Source organism: Chiloscyllium plagiosum, unplaced genomic scaffold (genome assembly GCF_037043375.1).
Source record: "Chiloscyllium plagiosum isolate Xiang-an unplaced genomic scaffold, Cpla_swu_hap1 HiC_scaffold_26, whole genome shotgun sequence".
Lineage (NCBI taxonomy): Eukaryota > Metazoa > Chordata > Chondrichthyes > Orectolobiformes > Hemiscylliidae > Chiloscyllium > Chiloscyllium plagiosum.
The window spans coordinates 19,373,918-19,401,454 of NW_028270164.1; the positions used below are offsets into that span (position 1 = coordinate 19,373,918).

Consider the following 27,537-nt stretch of genomic DNA (forward strand, 5'->3'; position numbering starts at 1 on the left):
TTCTCTTCTTTTTTTTAAGAAAATAAACAGAAAACAAAGAAGAAGAAGGAATGTCTCCCAGTCCAAAAAACGTTGCCAGCCAGCTCAGAGTCAGTTCCCTGAACTGAGGATATTCTAAATCCCCTGTTTATATATTTTTTTAAACAAATGAATCATAATGTCCCTACAGCGTGGAAACAGGCCCTTCGGCCCAACAATCCACACTAACCTTCTGAAGAGTAACCCACCCAGAACCATCCCCCTACTTCTCTCCATTTACCCTAGACTAAAGCATCTAGCCTACACATTCTGAATACTATGTGCAATTTAGCACGGTCAGTTCATCTAATGTGCACATCTTTGGACTGTGGAAAGAAACTGGAGCACCCTGACAAAATCCACACAGACACCGGAAGAATGTGCAAACTCCACACAGTCACCCAAGGCTGGAATTGAACCAAAGTCCCTGTTGCTGTGAGGCAACAGTGCTAACCACTGAGCCCACTGTGTTGCCCCTTTATAACCAGGGCTTCCTGACTGGGCCAGGTTAACAACTCCAATCAAGGATCTCGTACTCAATAAGATCCATCTGGTTCCAGTTCTCCAGCAGGGAATCACACAACTGAGAATAGTTGGACTCTTTGGACTATATTTGCAATGGTGTCATCAAAGTACCTCAGCAGAATAGTTGTGTGAATCTATATGTATTGAACAATTACAATGCTGAATTTCTTCAAGCAGTCTTATTTTCCACAGTTCTCTCTGTAACAGTTTGTTCTTTCAGCATCAAAACAGCATAAATTGAAAGATTCTTCAGTTGTACATTTTTTGCCATTTTGATTTGGATTTAATTCCTTTTAGTGTATATTTTGCCCTCAGCCCAATACAAACATAATATCCAGTGGATATTTATGCAAGAGTGCAAGAGTGGATGAATAACACAAAAACAAATAATCTGTAGCTTGGGCCTCCATCCTTCCAAACACAAGTAAGCAGCATTAAAATTATGTTACAGCTCCACAACACTCACAAAACCCAATATGATCCAAAAACAAAGAGCAACCCATTTGATTTGCACCCCATCCACCATCTTAAACATTGACTCCCATTGTCACCAGTGAGCAGTGATAACCATGTGTGCCATCTGTAAAATGTACAACAACTCCACAAGCATCCCTTGATATTACCTTCCAAACCCACTGTCTCTATCAACTGGAGGGAGAAGAGCAACTGGTACATGGGGGCAGGACAAACTCAAGGTTTTCCTCTTCAAGTCACACAGCATCCTGACATAGAGCCGCGTCAACATTCCTTTGATTTCACTCGATCGAAATCCTGAACCTCTGACCTGAATAGCACCATGGTTGTACCTACACTATGTGGACCGCAGCTGTTCCAGAAGGCAGCTCACCATCACTTTCTCAAGGACAATTAGGAATGAAAAATAAGTGCTCCCCTTATTTTGATAAGGGGAACGAGAATAAAATAATACCCATAAGTAGGCAAGGATCTAACTAAAAACATTCTGACAAATCAAATTCCTACTCCATATCATATTTGCCTCCCCAAAAATTATTAATCTGCTATATAAATGAAAAGTTCTTTTTTTATCCGGTGAAGAGAAATGCCCGGAGAATTTGGGATACCAAAACCCAAATGGTTCCAATTTCCTTCCCAAGTCAATTCCCAGGAGGCCTGTCTGGCATTACTGTGGTCAGGGGTTGTGCCAAATTTGTATTGATACAGGTGAGTTCCTTTCAAATTATATTAAAACATAGAACATTACAGCACAGTACAGGCCCTTCAGCCTGTGATGTTGCACCGTACTGTGAAACCAATCTGAAGCCCATCTAACCTAGACTATTCCATTCTTGTTCATATGCCTATCCAATGACCATTTAATTGCCCGTAAATTTGGTGAGTCTACAACTGTTACAGGCAGTCCGTTCCACGCCCCTATTACTCTGAGTAAAGAAAATACCTCTGACATTTAGCACCCCTCAATTTGAAGCGATGTCCCCTTGTGCTATCCATCACCATCCTTGGAAAAAAGCTCTCACTGTCCAGCCGATCTAACCCTCTGATTATCTGTCTCAATTAAGTCACCTCTCAACCTTCTTCTCTCTATGAAAACAGCCTCATTCCTTCAGCTTTTCCTCATAAGACCTTCCCTCCAAACCAGGCAACATCCTAGTCAATCTTCTCTGAACCCTTTCCAAAGCTGCATGCAATAACTCCAAATGCAGCCGCACCAGAGTTTTGTACAGCTGCAGCATGGCTTCATGGTTCCAAAACTCAATCCCTCTACTAAGAAAAGCTAACACACCATATGCCTTCTTAACAGCCCTATCAACCTGGATGACAACTTTGAGAGATGGACACCAAAATGGACACCAAAATCTCTCTGCTTCTTTACACTACCAAGAAGCTTACCATTTGCCCAGTACTCTGCATTTCTGGTACTCCTTCCAAAGTGAATCACCTCACACTTTCCTGCATTAACCTCCATTTGCTACTTCTCAGCCCATCTATGCAGCTTATCTATGTCCTTCTGTAACTTACAACATCCTTCGGCATTGTCCACAACTATCTACATTTTGTTGCATTTCATTCATTGAAATAAGCATCAAACAAATGTTTTTGTATGAATCAATGATTTTATTTTTCTGTGTAAACTGCAATTTATGTCTTCAGATGAGGAAAATCAGATGTGGTATATTTGTGGTCTTTATTGACAAAGTAGTGTCACTTCTGTAATCAAACTGAAGACCTATTACAGCTTCACTGGTGCCCAACGAAGATAAATGGCAGGCCTGAAAAACAAAAAGTATTTTAGTAATCTCCCATGCAACAATAATATAATAACAAAAATATTATAATGATAACAATAATATTTCAATATCACATTGGTGCCATAGAAATTGCATACATATTGGGTGCTTTGTAAATTATAATTTCTTTCTTGTTTCCTCACCTTTCTTCTTACCCAACAACACATCTTCATTCATAGCATTCCCCAATTCCCAAACCAACTTCTGCAACATATCTAAAAACTGCTTGGGCTGAATTAAAACTCCATATTGCAAACATTTATGAAAATTACAGAGGAATATTGAGAGACTAGGAGAATGGGTTGAACTGCAGTAGATGGTGTTCAATGTAAGTAAGTGTGAGGTTATCCATTTTGGACGGTAGAAGGATAGATCAGGATGTTCCTTAATGGCACAGAAGTTAAATATAGCAGATATCCAAAGAGATTTGGGGTTTCAGGTGCATAGATCTTTAAAATGCCACAAACAGCTGCAGAAAGCAATGCAGAAAGCTAATGCTGTATTTTATACCTAGAAGAGTACAAGGATGTAGAAGTTATGCTACAGTTATATCCCACTTGCAGTACTGACAGCAGATCTGGGCACCACACCTTGGGAAGGATATATTGCCCTTGAAGGAAGTACAACATAGGTTTACTAGAATGATCAATGGACTTCATGGGGTATTTTGATTAGAGATCATACAAATTAGGCCTGTTTTCTCTGGAATTTAAAAGGCTAAGGTGTGACCAAAGTCTTCAAGATATTAACAGGGAAAGACAGTATAGATAATGATAAACTATTTCCATTGGTTGGAGATTTGATAACTAAGGGGTATAGTCTAAAAAATAGGACTAGACTCTTTAGGAGAGATTTTAGGAAACACTTCTACACGCAAGAAGTAGTAGATGTTTGGAATTTTCTTCCACATAGAGAAGTGGATGGTGGCTGAATTGTTAATTTTAAATCTGAAATAGCCATATATTTGTTAAGCAAAGGTATTAGGGAATACGGACTAAAGGCAGGAATATGGAGTTAGGCCACATATTAGCCATGATCTCATTGTATTGTGGGACAGGGTCAAGGGGCTGAATGGCCTACGCCTGTTCCTACTTTCATAATAGAGCTCAACCATGAGTACCGCAGCTGCTCAGCAAAGCAATCAATGAAAGGCAATCAATGTTGACCTGGCCAGGATGTCCATATCGCAAGACCAAATAAAAATAATAACACACAACATCCATCTTAACCCGACTAAAGATAAATAAGTTACAGTCTTCTGACAAACTCCATCAGGAGTTTTTAGAATTGAAATACTTTGGAACTCAGCAGACTTATTTTTTTATCAATTTTGCCCAATTATTTTGAATTCCTGATGCAATTCTATAGGAAAACATCAGAAATTGTATTCAATGCAATGCTATACTATGGAAAATCGCTGTGTTACGAATAGCTAATTTCATAATGCATGCGTTTTATAGGTGTACCTTGTAGTAATTGAAGATAATTAGAAATAGCTAATTGAGAAACTGATAAAATGATGCAAATCATTCAAATTTTGGGTAATTATTTTTCAAAAGGGAAGTTTCATTTTGCTGCTGAGTAGGTGGGTGAAAGTATCCTCCCCTATAACCACAATATCCCATCCAAATCTTTCTGGTGGAGGCTGTTTGACACAAGATATTTCAGAAAAGGCTTTTGAATTTGAAGCGTGAACCAGGAAGATTTAAGTTATTAATGTAGATTTGCAGATCAAACAAGCTCGAGAAGAAACGGTAAACAATATGTTTCTTATGAATTCTGGGAGTCTGTTGAGATGGTTTTTATTCCCAAACACAGAAATAAATAATTCATGTGGTTCCCAAAATCAAAAAAGTTGTTTTGAAGGTAAAGGTAATTGATTTGCATTTTCCTTTGGGAACATTCCAAGTATGCCAAATTGTTATGGAATTAACTGAGGTGCTCTGTTGTTTTGGTTTTTTTCCCATATATTTTATCAAAGAAACAGGCAATGAGCTTGGTTAGATAATTTTTACATTATAGACTAACTGGAACTTTGTGGAGAACCAAAGTCAGTTCCTGACTCTTGGGTGGAAATAAAAAGAACGAGGTTGAAAACCTAATAAATCACAACACACAGCGCTAATTCAGTGGATCTTGTTGAATTGCTGTAAAAGACACATTTCAGAGGCATGCAGCATGTCTATGCTGATTAACAAACACCAAACTACACTAATCCCATTTGTCTGCTCTTGGTCCATTGCCTTCTAAGCATTTTGAGTGCTCGTTCAGATGCTCCTTAAATGTTGCAAGATTACCTGCCTCCACCAACCTCTTATATTTGGGTGAATAAACTTTTTCTCAGAAGTCCTTTAAACCACTTACTTTTCACCTTAAACTTATGCCATCTGGTCTTAGACACACCTGCCATGGGGAAAGAGATTCTCATGATTCACTCTATGTCTCTGATGATTTTGAATACCTCAGTTAGATCCCTCTCAGCCTCTTCTGTTCCAAGGAAAACAAATCCAATCTACCCAGTGCATCTCAGCGTATCTGACACTTTCCATCCCAGGCAACATCCTGGTGAACCTCCTCTGCACCTTCTCCAGGGCAACCACATCCTTCCAATAATGTAGCGACCAGAACTGTACACAGTATTCCATCTGTGACTTAACCAATGTTTTGCAATGGAAAGAAGACTTCCATGCTCCTATATTCTACATCCCAGCTAATGAAGGCAAGCATTACATATACCATCTTCACAATCCTGTCCACCTGTGCTGACACCCTCAGGGATCTATGGACATCAAAGTCCTTCACCTTCCCTTATTAGACCTCCCAAAATACACCACCTCACACTTATCAGGATTAAATTCCATCTGCCATTGCTCTGCCCAGTATCAGACTGGAGCCTGAGACCATCCTTCTCAGTATCAACAACATCAATTTTCATGTCATCCACAAAGTTACTAATTATATCTTTTACATTTACATCCAAGTTGTTAATGTACATAACAAACAGCAAGGGTCCTAAGCACCAATCTCTGCAGTACACCATTGGTCACAGGCTTCCAAGCACGAAAATATCCCTCCACCATCACCTTTTGCCTCCTATTTGCAAGTCACTTTTGGATCCAGATTGCCAACTTATCTAGGATCCCATGGGTTCTTATCTTTTGGACCAACCCTCTATGTGGGACCTTGTCAAAAACCTTACTGAAGTCCATGGAAACCACATCAATTTCTCTACTCTCCTCAATATATTTAGTCACCTTTTCAAATAAAACTCAAATAAATTAGTGAGACAGGATCTCCCTCCAACAAATTCATGTGACTATCCCTAATCAATCCCTACCTTTCTAATATTTGGAGGTGCCGTGGTTGAACTGGGGTGTACAAAGTTAAAAATCGTGCAACCCAGGTTATAGTCCAACAGGTTTATTTGGAAGCCTCACACAGGGCACCTCACACCTTCAATGCATTATCTGAGACGACATGGCACCTATTGCTAAAGTTCACTTGAGAACGTAACTTTAAAAGAACCTCTGGGATTTACTTATGAAAGAACTGAAACCAACAAAAGACTTAATGAACAATCTTTTGTTTTATACTCCACAACCACCTGATGAAGGAGCAATGCTTGGATTACAACCTGGTGTTGTGTGATTTTTAACTTTGTACCTTTCCAAGTATTGATTAATCCTGTCTGTCAGAATTTTTTCCAATAATTTCCGTACTACTGATGTCAGACTAACTGCTCAATAATTACCTGGCTTATCCTAGCTGCCTTTCTTGAATAAAAGAACCACATTAGTTATCCTCCAATCCTCAGGTAGTTTACCAGTGACCAGCAAAGTACTAAATATTTTCACCAGGGTCCTAGCAATTTCATTCCTTGCCTACTATAGCGGCGTGGAATAGATCTCATCAGGCCGTGGCGATTTGCGCACCTTTATGCCTGCTGTAACATCTAATACATCCTCCTTATTAATCTTAATGTGTTCCAGAACCTTGCAATTCCAACTGAAATCTCCAGCTACAATGCCTTTCTCCTCTGTAAATACAGATGAGGAGTATTCATTTAAGGCCTCACCCGTGTCCTCTGGCTCCAGGCGCATATTGCCCCTTTGGTCTCTTAAGAGACCACACTCCTTCCCTGGTAATTTTCTTAATATAATAAGAAAATGCCTTGGGGGTTTTCCTTAATCCTATCTGCCAAATATATTTTGCAGCCCTCTTTGCCATCCTCATTTCTTTTTTAAGCAACTCCCAACACTCTATATTTTTGAAAAGCCTACCCTGTTTTAATGCACTGTATCTGCTTCCTTCTTTTCCTCAAACTCTTCACATTCCTTGACATCCAGGGTTCCCTAGACTTGCAGACCTTGCCCTTCACACTCAGAGGAACACATTGATCCTGAATGCTCATTGTACTACTTTTAAAAAATTCCTACTATTGGGAATCAAGCTTTCTTGGAAGCTTTTCATCTTCCACTTATCAGGACAATGCACAAGAATCCTAATTCAAGGAGAAAAGTCAATACTAATATTGCATGACAAGTTGGCAAGCGGAATTTGTCTGGAAGAGGCATTGCCATGGAGACTGCACCCACTAATGTTGTTTGACAGTTAACTGCCAAGCTTTATGTAAATGTTAAATCTGGCAGCTTGACAATGATGCTCAGGGCATTGTCATGATAAATGAACTGACTTTGTTGAGTTGAAACTGGCATAACGTGTGTATTTTTTTTTTCTGTCTGCAAAGAACAAATTTACAAGTGGAAAGATTATGACATTGCACTGTATCTGTTTCAACAAAACAACTGGTATCCATTTGCTGGTTCATTTCCCAGGACAATTCCTTGAGCAATCACAGACAACCTGCCAACCTCAGCATTTAGATAAAGCCTGATGGTTAACTGTCAATTAGCATTAAAAACCAAAAGTACTGCGGATGCATAAATCAGAAACAAACACAGAAATTGCTGGAAAAGCTCAGCAGGTCTGGCAGCATCTGTGGAGAGAAATCAGAGTTCATGTTTCAATTCAAGTGATCCTTCCTCAGAACCCCTGAGGAAGAATCACTCGACCCAAAAAGTTATCTCTGATTTATCTCCTCAGATGCTGACGGATCTGCTGAGATTTTCCAGCAATTTCTGTTTTTGTGTCAATTAACATTATTGTGTGTATTCTCCATGGAAACACTTCTACCAATCAGCATTCACTTCCAGTATCCATGATCAGCACTCTCTTAATCAGTACAAATATTGGCTTTCCTGCTGAACTGTTATTCTTGCAAATGTAGCTGTTACCGGAGAGCTTTTGACAAAATGTGTCTTTTTCCTGAACCAACAAATGACTATTTGAAGAGTTTGCTCCATTTAATTCTTGTATGGTCATTTTTTTCTTTGTTTTAAAAATAAATTTGTTGCTTAGTTCTTTTAGTTCAACGCGAGGCTTCAAATATTGCTTCATACATTAACAGACACTGTGGACATCATTGTAATTATTTTGCACAGAATGTCCACTTTCAGCTGTTACGTGCATCATTAAGAACCCCTACCTTCTACTTAAGGCCAGTTGCAACAGTCACAAGAAGGATCAAAGACTAATCCAACAGCACAATTCTTCAGGTAGGTCACTCCATTCACACACTGGTAAAATTTGTTCTTGGCTTTTGGATCAGCGTAGATACCGTTTGCTTTGCCAGCACAGAACCCACTTCCACCACTACCACTGCTGCCACCACCACCACTGCTGCCACCACCACTAGGAGCCTGGGTAGGAGGAACAGCTGGTCGCAGTGTTGTTTTAGATGGGACACAGGCTAGAAAGAAACAAAATTCATGGAATTATCACTTCCTTCAAAATTGGTAACAAACGAAGACTCTATGACATGCTGAAGTAGGTTGCTAATCAATCTGCTAATTCTTCCAACATGGTAAGTGGGAGATTAGATTAGATTACATTACATTACAGTGTGGAAACAGGCCCTTCGGCCCAACAAGTCCACACCGACCCGCCGAAGCACAACCCATCCATACCCCTACATTTACCCCTAACCTAACACTACGGGCAATTTAGCATGGCCAATTCACCTGACCTGCACATCTTTGGACTGTGGGAGGAAACTGGAGCACCCGGAGGAAACCCACGCAGACACGGGGAGAACGTGCAAACTCCACACAGTCAGTCGCCTGAGGCGGGAATTGAATCCGGGTCTCTGGCGCTGTGAGGCAACAGTGCTAACCACTGTGCCACCGTGCCGCCCAAAGTCATGGGCAATTGAAAACCCTCAGACAAAACTCAATGCCTCATGGTATCAGGAACAAGCTGCTTGCAAATTCAATAAAATAAGAACACTGGGGAAACCTTATGATGTTGTTGATTCTGTGTGTGGAGTGTGTTTGCTGCAGTGCAGATCTTGAAGTGGGGTTTAATTATCATTTTATTTTAAATCAAGTTGCATAAAATGTGTGCTCGAAGTCATTGAACTGCCTGTGATTAAAAAAAACTGATCAATTATTTTGTCACAATATGATATCCCCTTAAATTATGTAATTTGTTCAAGTACATTACATACTGGATGCAACATCTGGTTCAAATTCATGACTTAACCTGTTAGCAGGCATATTACTGCTTGGCTCATCCTTTTCTAAGGATTGTCAAGCTCATAGACGCTCAGCTTTATTCTGGTAGTCAGATTTCTTTAGACCTAATATTTAGATTGAAATATACATCAGCAGTCCAAAGAATTCTTAAGATATTTTAGTAATCAATGGCTGTCTATGAAGTCTTTGTTATGACAACCAAGTAATCAACTCAGACTGTAAAGAACCTGATAGTTACATGCAGAGATTCCTAGTCCGGTGTGCAATGCATTCATGAGAGGATAAGGCCCCTCATCACAGAAAGAACCAGAGAAATCATCCATGCCAAGAGTCCACACCATAGCTCCTCCATAGTTGTTCTTTTTCAGCCATTCAACCTAAAAGATATTGGTAACAAATTCATTTCATAAATCCTTGTTTGCAAACACTTTTACCCCAAATATAAATAAAGTTTGGCAATGCAATACTGTTGAATACAAAAATAATATTCTGAAATTATTCTGAAATGCAATGAATATTGATTCATTAAACTTGCATCATGGACTAGGTAACATTTACTTCCATGACCATGAGGCAGAGGTTAGAAATTTCATTGGTGTTGCTGTATTAGGGTGTCTGTCAACCAATCATTTCAGAAACTGTCACAGACTCTGTCATTGATTTGTAACTGGAGTACAAACAGCTGGGCAAACAGAAATACAAACTAAAAACTCACTTCTGTCAGGAACTGGATAAGAAATAAAAATTATAGTCAGAACTCATCAAAAAAGATATTTAATTAAAAACCATTAAAATAGATAATGCAGCAGGCATGGATGAACTGTTTTCATAGTGTTCTTTCATTGGCAATTTTCTGGGCAATTTTTCTTTAGTCTCATTGCTACAGTTGATGGTCAGGATACAAGACAAATAGTAAAATAATCTGTTTAAGAAAAAAACATTGTCCAAACAACCCAATACTGTAATGGTTCAGTTGTTCAATTAATCAACATCATAGCATGATTGTAATGTTTAGGAAGACAAGTTAGTTGTATATTATAACACAAATTGCAACAAATAACCAAATAGAAAGCCTATGACATCAGTGTATCAAAGTTACCTTGTCTTTAAAGCTTTGTACATTGTCATATCCAACCCATACGTTTCCTTTGTAGCCATATGGAACCATCTGTGGAGCATCCCATTTCATAGTGCCATCTTTCAAAAACATGCAGATCTGTCAGAAAAGTGAAACTTTAGTATTCAAATCACCCAGCAATTCCTTACCATTGCAATAGTTTGGAACTGGTGAATGAGGTTGACATATAAGCTGCTAATGACTGTCAGTAATGTTTGCATTAAAAATGCATTTTCTTTTAGGGAGGGAGGCTATGGAGCTAAAACATTAAATCATGCCCCTTTAGCTCTGTGCATTCTCCAAGAAGACAACCGTGCTCAAAGTGAGATAGTCAAACACCTTCAGATGTCTCTGCTCATCTCAGTATAATGCTTGAGATCCTGTTCCTTTACTAGTGAAGAGGCAGCAATAAATCCACACATGGGAGAGATGATCAGATAGGGATGTTTTTGCTAATGATTTTGGAATCCACTGCTTGTCTTTCAATGAGGTCCATCCCAGATACTTCCAGCACTCAAACAGCACATGCTTGGAAAATGCAACAGACAATATTACTTAATCAACTTTAGGATGTTTGACTGATGGGGCAATACAGATGTTCTTACAATAAAAGTGGGATCCTTTGGGAGAAGGAAATTCACTGCATGGCTAGTTAGCATTTGTAAATATAAACCTTATGGAAAAAAGAAACAGCATGAGTATAGTACCTCATAATAGGACAACACTCCAGATTGCTTGGTGTATTTCCCAGCTGGTGCAGGACCTCCTGCTGGGGCTCCAATTCCTGTCTCAGATGTGGTCAGTATGAAGGTGTGGCCATATGTAGCGAATCCAACATTCAGTTTCTCTGCAGGGGCGCCCTTATCTATCCAAATTTTCATTGCATAGTCCTATTAAAACAAACCATGAGAGCATATGACTAAAAGGGTTCTAAAACTCATCTGGTTGAGGTTAGTTAAAAAAACTTTTAAAGTAATTAACAAAGTGATTATCTTCTATTTTCATTAAAACTTACCACATTAAAGTGCACGTTGGCATAAGATTTTGAATTTGGAAGAGGATAAAGAGGGCTATTTTCTCCAGTCTTGGGACTTCCAGATCCAGTAAAATCATATGTCATCACATTGAAAAAGTCAAGAGTCCTGTATAAGGAAAGATGTGAGTTACGCAAATGGGTTATTTATTAAAATAAATGCTTCTTATCTGATCTATTAAACAAATCAGCACTAACAGATGAAACTGTAGAAATTAAACAAGGGCTTGGACATGAAATTGGGCCTCATCACCTCAGTGTATTCCAAGACAGTAAGGGTCTTATTGGTACACTGGCAGTGTTCCTGCCTCTGAGTTGGAAGGTCTGGGTTCACCTTCAAGCTATCCCGGAACTGTGTTATAATATGTTTGAGTATTGTAATTTAAAAATACGTATTCCAATACCATTCACATCTAATTAATTCATTTCAGTATGCAGTCACTGCTGTATTAAGATAAATACCCAATCAAGAGTGACATGATGCTGTTAGCTGTGGAATAAATGTTACCATGTACTCAAGGCAATCTATTTCTTGAATAGATTCAGGAGAACTTTCACATTTATTTAAGAAGGTATTGCAATGCAGCACTCTCTGACAGTAGTATTGAACTGTAGCTGAGAACATGTGTTAAGTCTTTGAGCAGGATTGAACCTTGTATCATCTTAATCCAAATCAATTCAAAATAATTCAAATTATTTCCTCTATTACTCACCGTGCCACCGTGCGTGGGCGGCACGGTGGCACAGTGGTTAGCACTGCTGCCTCACAGCGCCAGAGACCCGGGTTCAATTCCCGCCTCAGGCGACTGACTGTGTGGAGTTTGCACGTTCTCCCCGTGTCTGCGTGGGTTTCCTCCGGGTGCTCCGGTTTCCTCCCACAGTCCAAAAGATGTGCAGGGTCAGGTGAATTGGCCATACTAAATTTCCCGAAGTGTTAGGTAAGGGGTAAATTTAGGGGTATGGGTGGGTTGCGCTTCGGCGGGTCGGTGTGGACTTGTTGGGCCGAAGGGCCTGTTTCCACACTGTAATCTAATCTAATCTAATCTATTACTCACCTCCTGCTTCTCATAGCTTGGAACTCAATGAAAGAAAGAATCATGATTGTACCTTTCCTAGTACTATCCAAGCTGTGAGTAGAGTATAACTGGAATTTTCCCAATCAAAAACCAAATCTTAAAACATGTAAGAAGTTAAGCAAAGAAATCATAAATTTTGACAAATAGTTGTATTCAACTTACCTTTCTTCATCTTTCCAGCATTGTCATCCTACCCTTCACCCCAACCCCCTCTCTATCCTCCCTACTTTCTATATCTCTCTCCACCCTTCGTTTCAAGAATTGGTGGCATTTGACAATTCTTTCAGGACCATTTTTTATCTCTTGCCAAAATACAAGCATCACACCAGAGAACATACAAACAGGCGTAGGTCATTCAGTCCCTTCAGCCTGTTCCATCATTAGATGAGATCATGGTAAATCTGTAGCCTATCTTCATATACTTGCCTTTGGTTCATATCCCTTGATACGTTTGCTGAACCAAAAATTCTGTATCCCAGATTTCAAATTGATCTAGCATGAACTGTCATTTGAGGAAGACAGTTTCAAATTTCTATTACCTTTTGTGTGTATAAATGCTTCCTTACATCTCTCCTGAATGGTTCAGCACCAATTAGAACATAGAACAATACAGCGCAGAACAGGTCCTTCAGCGCTCGATGTTGTGCTGACCTGTGAACTAATCTAAGCCCATCACCCTACACTATCCCATCATCATCCATATGCTTATCCAATGACTGTTTAAATGCCCTTAATGTGGCTGAGTTAACTACATTGGCAGGCAGGGCATTCCACGCCCTAACCACTCTCTGAGTAAAGAACCTGCCTCTGACATCTGTCTTAAATCTATCACCCCTCTATTTGCAGCTATGCCCCCTCATACAAGCAGATGTCATCATCCTAGGAAAAAGACTCTCTCTATCCACCCTATTTGATCCTCTGATCATCTTGTATGTCTCTATTAAATTGCCTTTTAGCTTTCTTCTCCCCAATGAGAACAGACCCAAGTCCCTCAGCCTTTCCTCATAAGCTTCAGACCAGGCAACATCCTGGTAAATCTCCTCTGCACCTTTTCCAATGCTTCCACATCCTTCCTGTAAGGGGGCAACCAGAACTGTACACAATATTCCAAGTGCGGCCACACTAGCATTTTGTACAGTGGCAGCATGACATTACAGCTCTGGAATTTAATCCCTCTACCAAGAAAACCTAATACACTGCATGCCTTCTTAACAGCATTATCAACCTGGGTAGCAACTTTCAGGGATCTATGTACATGGACACCAAGATCCCTCTGCACATCCACACTAGCTTTTCATTGACCCAGTATTCTGCCTTCCTGTTATTCTTCCCAAAGTGAATCATCTCACATTTATCTGCATTAAAATCCATTTGCCACCTCTCAGCCCAGTTCTGCAGTTTATCCAAGTCACCCTGTAACATGCAATATTCTTCCAAACTGTCCACCACTCCACCGACTTTAGTATCATCTGCATACTTACCAACCCATCCACCTATGCCTTCGTCCAAGTCATTTATAAAAATGACAAACAGCAATGGTCCCAAAACAGATCCTTGTGGCACACCACTAGTAACCATACTCCAAGCTAAATATTTTCCATCATTGCCATCTTACAGAAAGCCAGTTTCTAATCCAAACTGCTAAATCACCTTCAATCCTATGCCTCCACATTTTCTCCAACAGCCTACCATGGAGCCTTATCAAAGGCTTTGCTGAAGTCCATGTACACCAAGTTAACTGCCCTACCCTCATCCACAATGAGGTTTGTGAGACACGACCTGCCCTTGACGAATCCATGTTGACTATTTCCTATCAAATTGTTGCTTGCTTGATGATGATAAATCCCATTTCTTATAATCCTTTCCAAAACATTTCCCACAACAGACATAAGGCTCACTGGTCTATAATTACCTGGGTTATCTCTACTGCCCTTCTTGAACACGGGCACAACATTTGCAATCCTCCAGTCCTCTGGTACTAAACCTGTAGACAATGATGACTCAAAGATCAAGGCCATCTCCTTCCTAGCTTCCCAGAGAATTCTTGGAAAAATCCCATCCAGCTCAGGGAACTTACTACTTTCACACCTTCTAAAATTGATAACACCTCCTCCTTACTAACCTCAATCCTTTCAGGTCTAATAGCTCATATCTCAGTCTTCTCCTCTACAATATTCTCCTTTTCCTGAGTGAAAACTGATGAGAAATATTCGTTTAGCACCTCTCCAATCTCCACACACAACTTCCCACTTCTGTCTTTAACAGGCCCTATTCCTACCCTCGTCATCCTTTATTCCTCACATTTCTATAGTAAACTTCAGAGTTGTCCTTTATTCTACCTGGTAAAGACTGCTCATGTCCCCTCATTGCTCTTCTTAACTTTCTCTTTAAATCCTCCCTCACTACTCTGTACCTCTCCATTGCCTCAACTGAACCATCTCGCCTCCATGTCACATAAACGTCCCTCTTCCATGTAATAAGAGACACAATTATTTTAGTAAACCAGGCTCCCTTACCTTATCACTTCCTCTTTGACTGACAGGAACGTACCCATCAAAGACATGCAATATCTGTTCCAGACTAATTCTCAGACTATGACTCCTAGTTCTAGAATCCCTAACCAGTGTAAATAGTTTACGTACCTGTATTTTCTTGCTAATATCTTGAAGCTTTCAATCAGAACATCCTTAACCTTCTAAATTCTAGAGAAAACAGGCCTATTTTTTATATTCTTCTCTCGTAACTTAACTCGAGAAGTGCACCTATTGTTCTACTAGACTTATGTACTCCCTCAAGGCCAATACATCCTTCCTAAGATGTGGCACCCTGATCTGCTCACAACTATTAACTATTACTGATGACTTTATCTGTCAAGAATGGTAAACAAAACCAGAAATTGTTGGAGAAACACAGCAAGTCTGGCAGCATGTGTGCAGAGAAATCAATATTGACTCTGCTTTCTCTCCACAGATGACGCAGCATCCAAGGAGCAGGAGAATCGATGTTTCAGGCATAAGCCCTTCATCAGGCTTAAGCCCGAAATGTTGATTCTCCTGCTCCTCAGATGCTGCCTGACCTCCTGTGCTTTTCCAGCACCACACTCTCGACTCTGATCTCCAGCATCTGCAGTCCTCACTTTCTGCTACACTACAGATGATGCCAAACCAGCAGAGATTCTTCAGCAATTTCTGTTTTTGTTTCAGATTTTCAGCACCCGCAGGTCATTGCTTTTCGAACACTGATAGACAGTTAATTGTGTAGAGATTCAAAGCAGACCCCAAATATTTTTTCACATGCACATTCAGTTAGAGCTTTTGGACAGTCAACAGAAACAAAACTCGCAATGTCAGGGACAATCGCAGCACCTTGAGCACGTTTCTGTGGCCAGCAGAGAAAAAGCAGAATGGTGTGTTGTTTCCCTGGTGTCAGGTTCAAGGATGTCTCAGAGAGGGTGCAGAATGTTCTCACGGGGGAGAGGGGCCAGCAAGAGGTCATTGTCCACATTGGAACCAATGACATTGGAAGGGAAAAGGTTGAGATTCTGAAGGGAGATTACAGAGAGTTAGGCAGAAATTTAAAAAGGAGGTCCTCAAGGGTAGTAATATCTGGATTACTCCCAGTGCTACGAGCTAGTGGGGGCAAGAATAGGAGGATAGAGCAGATGAATACATGGCTGAGGAGCTGGTGTATGGGAGAAGGATTCACATTTTTGGATCATTGGAATCTCTTTTGGGGTAGAAAGTACAAGAAGGACGGAATGCACCTAAATTGGATGGGGACTAATGTACTGGCAGGGAAATTTGCTAGAATTGCTTGGGAGGATTTAAACTAGTAAGGTGGGGGTGTGGGACCCAGGGAGATAGTGAGGAAAGAGATCGATCTGAGATGGGTACAGCTGAGAACAGAAGTGAGTCAAACAGTCAGGGTAGGCAGGGACAAGGTAGGACTAATAAATTAAACTGCATTTATTTCAATGCAAGGGGCCTAACAGGGAAGGCAGATGAACTCTGGGCATGGTTAGGAACATGGGACTGGGATAGCATAGCAATTACAGAAACATGGCGCAGGGATGGGCAGGACTGGCAGCTTAATGTTCCAGGATACAAATGCTACAGGAAGGATAGAAAGGGAGGCAAGAGAGGAAGGGGAGTGGCATTTTTGATGAGGGATAGCATTACAGCTGTGCTGAGGGAGGATATTCCCGGAAATACATCCCAGGGAAGTTATTTGGGTGGAACTGAGAAATAAGAAAGGGATGATCACCTTATTGGGATTGTATTATAGACCCCCCAATAGTCAGAGGGAAATTGAGAAACAAACTTGCAAGGAGATCTTCGCTAACCGTAAGAATAATAGGGTAGTTATGGCAGGGGATTTTAACTTTCCAAATGTCGACTGGGACTGCCATAATGTTAAAGGTTTAGATGGAGAGGAATTTCTTAAGTGTGTACAAGACAATTTTCTGATTCAGTATGTGGATGTATCTACTAGAGAAGTTGCAAAACATGACCTACTCTTGGGAAATAAGGCAGGGCAGGTGACTGAGGTGTCAGTGGAGGAGCATTTTGGGGCCAGCGACCATAATTCTATTTGTTTTAAAATAGTGATGGAAAAGGATAGACCAGATCGAAAAGTTGTAGTTCTAAATGGAGAAAGGCCAATTTTGACGGTATTAGCTAAAACTTTCGAAAGCTGATTGGAGGCAAATGTTCGTAGGTAAAGGGACGACTGGAAAATGGGAAGCCTTCAGAAATGAGATAACAAGAATCCAGAGAAAGTATATTCCTGTTAGGGTGAAAGGGAAGGCTGATAGGTATAGGGAATACTGGATGACTAAAGAAATTGAGGGTTTGGTTAAGAAAAAGAAGGAAGCATATGTCAGGTACAGACAGGATCGATCGAGTGAATCCTTTCAAGAGTATGAAGAAAGTAGGAGTATACTTAAGAGGGAAATCAGGAAGGCAAAACGGGGACATGAGATAGCTTTGGCAAATAGAATTAAGGAGAATTCAAAGAGTTTCTACAAATACATTCAGGACAAAAGGGTAACTAGGGAGAGAATGGGGCCCCTCAAAGATCAGCAAGACAGCCTTTGTGTGGAGCCTCAGAAAATGGGGGAGATACTAAATGAATATTTTGCATCAGTATTTACTGTGGAAAAGGATATGGAAGATCTGGACTATAGGGAAATAGATGGTGTCATCTTGCAAAATATCCAGATTACAGAGGAGGAAGTGCTGGATGTCTTGAAATGGTTAAAAGGGGATAAATCCCCAGGACCTGATCAGGTGTACCCGAGAACTCTGTGGGAAGCTAGAGAAGTGATTACTGGGTCTCTTGCTGAGATATTTGTATCATCAATAGTCACAGGTGAGGTGCCGGAAGACTGGAGGTTGGCAAACGTGGTGCCACTGTTTAAGAAGGGTGGCTGACCTCGGTGGTGGGCAAGTTGTTGGAGGGAATCCTGAGGGACTGGATGTACATGTATTTGGAAAGGCAAGGACTGATTAGGGATAGTCAACATGGCTTTGTGCGTGGGAAATCATGTCTCACAAACTTGATTGAGTTTTTTGAAGAAGTAACAAAGAAGATTGATGAGGGCAGAGCTGTAGATGTGATCTATATGGACTTCAGTAAGGCATTCGACAAGGTTCCCCATGGGAGACTGATTAGCAAGGTTAGATCTCATGGAATACAGGGAGAACTAGCCATTTGGATATAGAACTGGCTCAAAGGTAGAAGACAGAGGGTGGTGGTGGAGGGTGGTTTTTCAGACTGGAGGCCTGTGACCAGTGGAGTGCCACAAGGATCAGTGCTAAACCCTCGACTTTTTGTCATTTACATAAATGATTTGGATGCGAGCATAAAAGGTACAGTTAGTAAGTTTGCAGATGACACCAAAGTTGGAGGTGTAGTGGACAGCGAAGAGGGTTACCTCAGACTACAACAGGATCTGGACCAGATGGGCCAATGGGCTGAGACGTGGCAGATGGAGTTTAATTCAGATAAATGCAAGGTGCTGCATTTTGGGAAAGCAAATCTTAGCAAGACTTATACACTTAATGGTAAGGTCCTAGGGAGTGTTGCTGAACAAAGAGACCTTGGAGTGCAGGTTCATAGCTCCTTGAAAGTGGAGTCCCAGGTAGATAGGATAGTGAAGAAGGTGTTTGGTATGCTTTCCTTTATTGTTCAGAGTATTGAGTACAGGAGTTGGGAGGTCATGTTGCGGCTGTACAGGACATTGGTTAGGCCACTGTTGGAATATTGCGTGCAATTCTGGTCTCCTTCCTATCGGAAAGATGTTGTGAAACTTGAAAGGGTTCAGAAAAGATTTACAAGGACGTTGCCAGCGTTGGAGGATTTGAGCTACAGGGAGAGGCTGAACAGGCTGGGGCTGTTTTCCCTGGAGCATCGGAGGCTGAGGGGTGACCTTATAGAGGTTTACAAAATTATGAGGGACATGAATAGGATAAATAGGCAAAGTCTTTTCCCTGGGTTCGGGGAGTCCAGAACTAGAGGGCATCGGTTTAGGGTGAGAGGGGAAAGATATAAAAGAGACCAAAGGGGCAACTTTTTCACGCAGAGGGTGGTACGTGGATGGAATGAACTGCCAGAGGATGTGGTGGAGGCTTGTACAATTGCAACATTTAAGAGGCATTTGGATGGGTATATGAATAGGAAGGGTTTGGAGGGATATGGGCTGGGTGCTGGCAGGTGGGACTAGATTGGGTTGGGGTATCTGGTTGGCATGGACGGGTTGGACCAAAGGGTCTGTTTCCATGCTGTACATCTCTATGACTCTATAACTGGATTCAGTCAGCTCAATGCTGATTGGAGAGTGAACCAAGTACTTTCCAAGTCTGGATTGTTCAGCTGTCAGCTCGTTAAATTTTCAGAAATGGAAGGAAGCACAAGAGAAAAGATTTATTTCCACCATTAGCCCTATAAGACTACGATGAGCACGTACTTTCCAAGCTCGGGAACCTCATAGCTGGAATCAATGATAGCCAACCCAGCTGGAACTGCAGCAGAGAGCAGCAGTCTTGGTCTTCCTGTACTTTTTCCCTCAGCTTCAAAGGCAGCCACCATTTCCTAGAAATTAAAAATGCAAAAAAGGTTCACTTAGTTACAGAACCACACAAACAGGAAGGTATCATATTGAAATCAAAGAAACCCCTGGCTTCATAAACATGTATTTGTGGCCAAGCATCATGTAACTATCCAGTTCAAGGGTATCGTCAGAGGTAGGAACCGGCTCAAAGAAAGCTGTTACTGCACAGGGCCAGAACATCATTAATGAAGTTGCTATTAAATGTTATTGATACGGTAATTCAAATATTCTAATTTTGAACATTCCTGTTTCATAATTTGCAAAGGCTGCAAAATAATATTTTAAAACTTTCTGTGTAAAATGCGCGTACATTTGGTTAGGGTGCAGATCCTCCAAGATCTCAGTGAATAGCACAGCATGCCAGATTACCACAATGACCTACCCATGCTCCTACCTTCTTATACCTTTGGCAAGTACTTGAGAGAAATTGTAAATTTGCAACAATGTTTGGGAGCTCTTATATTTTAATTCGTAAACTAGCGTTCAGTTAAATGCATTTGGTCCTACCTGAGCCAACAGAGTGAAGAGATGTTTGACTTGTGAGCCAGGATATTCCCAGTCAATATCCAAACCATCAAACCCATAACCACGCAGGAAGTTAATTACAGACTTTATGAAAATTTGTCGAGTTTCTGCTGAGGAAACCATAGCGGTGAATCTAGAGGAGAGGAGAATGTTAAACATAATCAAAATAAGTGTATTTTGCATTCTGCAATTTCCCCTCAACATTTAAGAGCTTCATATCTTTTACAATTTTAAATATATCACAATTTATAATGTAGAACAATATAGTTCTATCATGGAATTGCACTTTGTCCTTTCAACAAGCATTCAATCAATCTTCACTACTGTGTTAATTTAAAACAAATCTTTGTCAAAATTGCCTTATTTTTCCTTTCTGACTGAGATTGTCTCGTAAATATTGTTTGAATTGTAATTTAGGGAGAGCTGAATAAAGTGACAGCACTCTCATTAATGGCAACCTGAGCCCATGTCTAAAACTACACAGTTAACATTTCAAAAAGAATTGATTTGACCCCAGCTTGATTTACATTGCAACAACTTGCTGCAAATATTAAAACAGAATAGTTTAATCTTACTTCTGAGTTCCAAAGTTCCAGCCTCCAATGGATAGAAGTGTCTTCAGGTTTGCATTTCTGTTGTAAAAATTAACAAATTGCCCTTTTAGAATAAGGAATATAAGCAGATGTAATTATTAATACTTCAACAACTGCTGAAAGTCAATATTGTCAAGATCTTTGTATCGCTTACTCCTTTTCGTAGTAAATGTTAATGGAGCAGAAATACCTCAGGAGTGTACAAATATGTAATATGATGTCCCAAAAGTTTGAGGATGTTCAATTCATGTAGATTTGTGGGCATCACTGACAAGGTCAGTAATTTATTGTGCATTTATAATTGTGCTTGAGATGGTAACTTCTTAAATTGCTGCAATCTATCTGGTGTGCTGCTAGGAACGGAATTCCAGGATTTTGATCCAGCAGTATTGAAGGGGCGGTGATATGGTTCAAAGGCAGGATTAACTATGCCATGGAGAGCAATGTGCATATGGTGATGTTGCCATGCAACTGCTATCCTTGTCATTCCAGTCAGCAGAAATCATGGGTTTAGAAGATACTTTCGAAGGAGCTTTTGTGACTTGCTACAGTGCATATATGTGAAAGTATGGAGGAAGTGATGGTTTAAGCCAATAGATGCAACAATGATCAAATGGACTGCTTTGTATTGGATGCTGTTGAGCATTGAAGCAGCATTTATCAAGGCAAATGGACAGTATTCCATCATACCAGTAATATCCACCTTGTAGAAGGTAGACAGTCTTTAGGGAATCAGGAGCTAAGTTACTCACCTCAAAATTCACAAGCTCTGACCTACTCTTGTATCTATGGTGTTTATATCTGGTATCTATTGATCTAGTTCAGTTTCAGGTCAAAGTTAATATCAGATGATTGATAGTGGAGATTCAGCAATGCTAATGCCATTAAATATCAAGGGCAGATGGTTAGATTCCCTCTTGTTAGACATGGTCGTTGCCTGACACTTGCTTGTCACAAATACTTGCGCCATTTATCAGCCAAAAACCTGAATGTTATCCAAGTCCAATAGCATGTGGACCCAGACTGCATCAATATCTGTGGAGTTGAAGATCGCATTGGACATTATGATATTAAAAGAGAACATCCCAACTGCTGACCTTAGGATAGAAAGGTGGCCATTAAAGAAACACCTGAAGGTGGTGAGGCCTGAGATACTCCTGCAGCAATGTCCCAGGATTGAGATGACTGGTCTCCAACAATCACAGGCATCTTGATTTGTGCTAGCAATGATTACAACTAATGAAGAGATATCCCACATACTACCATTGACTCCAATTTTGCTAGTATCCATGATGCTAAATTCAATTAAATGCTGCCTTAATGTCAAAGACAGCCACTCTCAGCTCACATCTAGAATTCAGTTTTTTTTGTCCATGTTGGGACCAAGGTTGCAATGAGGTCAGGAGCTGAGTACCGCTGGCAAAAACAAACAGAGCATCAGTGAGCAGGCAATTGACACATAGTGCCAGTTGATAATAAAGCTCATGCCCCTTCAATTTGCTGATACTCATGCGGAGGATGATGGGATGTTTATTGGTCGGATTGGATTCATCTAGATTATCAGATGCAAAGGGGAAATTTTGCATACTGTTGAGTAGGTCCCAGTGTTGCACCTGCACTGGAACAGCTTGGGTCATTATTTTAAAAATAAAACAGTTTTCTCAGAACTTTTGCTGGACAATACAGCTACTGCAAACATTGTTAAAAATCACACAACACCAGGTTATAGTCCAACAGGTTTAATTAGAAGCACCTGGTGTTGTGTGATGTTTAACTTTGCACACCGCAGTCCAGCACCGGCATCTCCAAATCATGCCTGCAAACATTGGCAGTGCAACAGAAAACTGTAAATAACGAGAGAGAAAGCAAAATCAAGGGAACAAAATCACTTATGATCAGGTTATGAATATGGTCAGGTAATATTATGAAAATACTTAACATGTATTGATTGGCGATTCACTTGGTTGGAACAGTCAAAATGCAAAGGCCATAACACTCACCTGGTGTTGGTGAGCAGAGAGGAAACTCTAGTTCTTTCCAAAGGCCAAATGCACATTGCTCTCCATGGCATAGTTAATCCTGCCTTTGAACCATATCACCGCCCCTTCAATGCATATGTGTACACACTGCACTTTGCATGTGCAGCAGCATATTCTGAGTACAAGTGCAATCTAGTTGCACACTAGATAAAATAATTCATCAGCTTGATGTACAAGCTCAAGGTTTATGAATTGCATGTAACTTTTTTTGTTTACATATCAGAACATAGTAATGATTGTGTCTGGCATTGCCTCACCCATTGCCTTTCCCAACCTCTGCCATTGGGACAGAAATCAACAAAGCCCAATTCCATCCACATATGACCAATCTGGCTGGATCCGTCAAATTATATTAGATAGAATTGCACAGTATTTTTTGGAATAGGACAACCTATAAAACTATAAAAAAACTCAAACTATACTAAAAATTACCAATACACTCTTAATATTGAGAGTACAGTTATACTTGTTTTTAAGGGAGTTGAAAGTGTGGTAGAGAGTCCTGTCATTCCATTCAAAGGTGGTGATTTGATTGTCCTTCATTCCAGCGAAAGCGTAGATCAGATGCGTGCACAAGCAAGGGTCCACATTGTCTACTGTGTACTTCCCTGCTCCTGGTCTGTACTGAGCCCAGTTTGTAAAGTAACAAACCAGTCTGTAGGCAGAGCCTGCCAGTGATAAAAGACAATCAGCACAGAGTCTCTACTCATTGCATAAAGTTTACAAAAGCTTTAAAACACAAAGACTTACCCAGTTCCAGGCATGCCAACAAGACCAATGCTATAATAAAGAAACATAGAATAAGTATCAATATTATGATTGAAATATGCTTAAAGGTTCAAGGGTTCACAGAACTGGAGTTATATGACTGACTGACATTCTCTAACAATTTATTTTTGATCAGACTCCTTTCCTTAAGTATCTGCTTAAGTGAAATCTTCAACATACATGGAGTTAGGATCTCCATGTGCTTGGATTTACCTCAATATCATCTTCCTGTCCACTGCTTCTGTTCTGTTAGATTTGTTGCACAATAGCCTGTCTTGGGTGAAACGCAACTTTTAACAGCTAATCAATGAGAAGACTGCATTCACCACCTACAGCCCCAACCACAATCGTCCCACTGACAGCTTGCAACTGCAGAATTAACTAGATTTTTCACTATACGTGGCCTATTCAATTCTCTATGAACTTTCCAAGCCTATATTCTCTACACCTCAAAGACAGAGTAATTCTGCCTGACTAGTATTGAACAGCTTCTCTTCTATTTCAAACCATCATCCAGCACCATCACCTTCACCATCTTTCGTCTCACTGGAGTAGAAAGCAGACCTGGGCCATCTAGGAACTGAGTAGGTTAGAGCTTCTTCAAGTAAGAAGGGCTCATGCCTGAAATGTCGATTCTCCTGCTCCTTGGATGCTGCCTGGCCTGCTGCGCTTTTGCAGCAACACATTTTCATCTAGGAACTGAACCTTAACTACATATTTGGTGTGAGCTGTCAAGACTAGTCCTGCCTCTTCAGCTAGTTTGCCTTACAAGAGAAATACAGTTTAGTCAAAATGGCTGAAGGTTGGAAAGTCTGAGGTGTCAGGAACATATTGCCTGCCCCTCCCAGCTCCATAAAATTGGAGTGATTTTCTATAACAAAGGTATGATATTAATACAATTTATTCTTTGTTTTAGATTATATTTTGAGTGATGGGATGTATTAGTTTACTAACAGGAGACAGTTAATCTCTGACCTGACCTGGACCTTTACTTTGAGATACAAATTAAAATACAAGACCTTCCATTGATTGTATGTGGCCATAATTTAGCTAAATGTTAATTATAAGAACTTTTCCAGTTGATCTAGAAGTTCACAATTTAGGTTAAGGAAATAGCTGTATCAAACTACAGATACATAATCTCAGGTAGATAGAATAGTGAAGAAAGTGTTTAGCATGCTTTCCTTTATCGGTCAGACTAATGAGTATGGGAGTTGAGAGGTCATGTTGTGGCTGTACAGGACATTGGTTAGGCCACTTTTAGAATATTGTGTACAATTCTGGTCTCTGTCCTACAGGAAGGATGTTGTGAAACTTGAAAGGGTTCAGAAAAGATTTACAAGAATGTCGCTATTGTTGGAGAGTTTGAGCTATAGGGAGAGGCTGAATAGGCTGCGGCTGTTTTCCCTGGAGCTTCAGAGGTTGAGGAGTGACATTATAGAAGTTTATGAAACCATTAGGCGCATAGATAGGGTAAATAGACAAGGTCTTTTCCCAGGTTTGGGAGAGTCCAGAACTAGAGGGCATAGGTTTAGAGTGAGGGGGAAAAGATTTAAAAGGGACCCAATGGGCAACTTTTTCACACAGAGGGTGGTGCATGTATGGAATAAGCTTCCAGGGGAAGTGGTGGAGGCTGGTACAATTACAACACTTAAAAGACTCCTGGATGAGTATATGAATAGGAAGGGTTTAGAGGGATATGGGCCAAGTGCTGGCAAATGGGACTAAATTAATTTAGGATATCTAGTCAACATGGGCGAGTTGGACTGGTGGGTCTGTTTCCTTACTGTACATCTCTATGACTCTATGACTTTAATTGCACCTGAATACATTAGAAAGATATTGCAAATTCCATGAACTTGAATTGTCAAGAAGTATAATTGGCTTTGAATGATCGTACTCCAAACAGGGAAAAAAACACAAGCAATCTGAGCAACAAAGCAAACAACTATCATCCATAATCCAAAAAATTATTTTATCGAGTTGATCATGGACAAATTTCAAGTAAATGAACATAAATTGAAGTACGAAACAACTTTCTTACTACACCCTTACAAATAAGTATTTGTTTGGGAAATCACACTGCACTTGTAGTTGTATGGTGTTCCCTTGCTAATTTAACCAGTTAGTTCTCACTAGGTTAATGCTTTTGCTAAAATAACAAGCATAATGATTTCCTGCAGATATACAGCCATTGCCCGATATAACTTAACTGTATTTGCATTAACTTCACCAGTACTTAATAATGGAAGAAGGTTGACCTAAAAATTAACGTGGATCAATGGTTGCTGTCCAGCATGACTGTAGTTTAATATTACTTCGCAACTCAATTCAAACATTCAGATTCGCTGTACAGTCACAAAGCACAAAGTGAAGGAACAGGAGGTGGATAATCCAGTGGGGTATATGCAGTGTCCTGGGAGCATGTTACCATATTTAAGTGTCTTTAGTTAATTCAGCAAAGAATGAATCAATTCCTTTATAATTGGGGTTGGATTTGGGAAAAGTTCTATGCCCTCTTCAAAACCAACAAATTTACAAAGAGAAGTCTCAGAGCATTAGAGATAATAAATGGTGATATTAGCTTACCTGTTCCAAGTAGAAGCTTTGCCATCTTGCAGAAGGTGTGTTGTCAGCATCAACTCTCACTTTTATACACTGAGCTTATCTTCCATGTTAAATAATTACACACATTATTAGTCTTATCACTGGAAAGCCTTAATGGAAAAATAATAGTTCTTGTCTTATGTTCATATTATTATCTTCACTTGAATAACAACTTATCCCCTGTGCAATGTCATCTAGATTGTCGACTTTCACTGTCATCACAGTTTTGGGTTTGTACTATAAACAGAGGCCAGACACCAGGAGGGGAGGGACAATGCTGTTTTAACCTGGAATCAAGGAGAATGCCAAAGCTCCATCTTTAACCTCAGATAGGTTTAGATCTTCCTGTTAGGTAGTGTCTTGTTGGGATTTGAAACCCAGCAAATGGTGAATGAAACTACGAGGCAATCTTAAAGTCAAACATTGCTCATGTAAGATGAGAAGGGGCTTAACTTAAATGAATCGTTTCCTACTTTCAAAGTTATTAATGTGCACTTCTGACAATAGTGCAGCTTATGTAGCAAATAATGTACATTCATCCAGATTGCCATACGTTGACGGGAGACAGTGGCAAAGCGGTAATATCATGGAACTAATAATCTACAAAAACCCTGCCCCCAAGGAAATGTTCTGGAGAGATGGCAGCTATTAATAAAAATATTGATAATTCTATTAATAAATATGGAAAATACAGTAATAGCAACCACGACAAATATCATTGATTCTTGTAGAAATCTATCTGGTTCACTAGTGCACTTTAGGGAGAGAAATAAAGAATGGGCAACAAATGGACAAGAAATGTCCAAATCCCATTGAAAAATAGAAAAGAACATATCCTGCCTCAGATGTTGGGGGCAATTAGGCTCTTGTCTATCAAATTGTTGCTGAGCACTTAATACTGAACCCGAGTGTCCTGGAAACTTTGAAAAATTCCTCATTAACCATACGAATTACCACCATTCCAATCAGGATGCACAAAAAAATATACAAAGCTAACGATACATGCCAAGAACATAATGGATGAATTAAATGAATGATGCTGAACAAACTCAAGGGGATGCATTTCCTAATTCTGTTCATTTTGTTTTCTACTCCTTATGTTAAGGAAATATCTAAAATGCTCAAGTGGTAATGGTCAAAAGGATTTTAGCAGATATTTTCCTAATCATCTTGTTCAAAGACATTATTACATACCTCTCAAGCAGGTGGGACTTGAACCTAGGCCAGAGGTAGGGACATGCCCACTGTGTCACAAGACCCAAAGA

At 40.1% G+C, this 27,537-nt stretch overlaps 1 protein-coding gene across 1 annotated transcript; it reads right to left on the reverse strand.

Annotated features, from left to right (window-relative positions):
* Positions 1-2,616: 2,616 nt before the first annotated feature.
* Positions 2,617-26,294, reverse strand: LOC122563130 (acidic mammalian chitinase-like). Its single transcript, XM_043716580.2, has 12 exons — positions 26,255-26,294; positions 23,648-23,677; positions 23,364-23,565; positions 20,841-20,897; positions 20,248-20,398; positions 19,597-19,721; positions 11,536-11,662; positions 11,228-11,410; positions 10,503-10,619; positions 9,642-9,780; positions 8,356-8,619; positions 2,617-2,792 (listed from the first exon to the last, which is right to left on the reverse strand). The coding sequence occupies exons 1-11, from the start codon at positions 26,277-26,279 to the stop codon at positions 8,363-8,365; spliced, it is 1,413 nt and encodes a 470-aa protein (XP_043572515.1). The 5' UTR covers positions 26,280-26,294; the 3' UTR covers positions 2,617-2,792; positions 8,356-8,362.
* Positions 26,295-27,537: the final 1,243 nt, after the last annotated feature.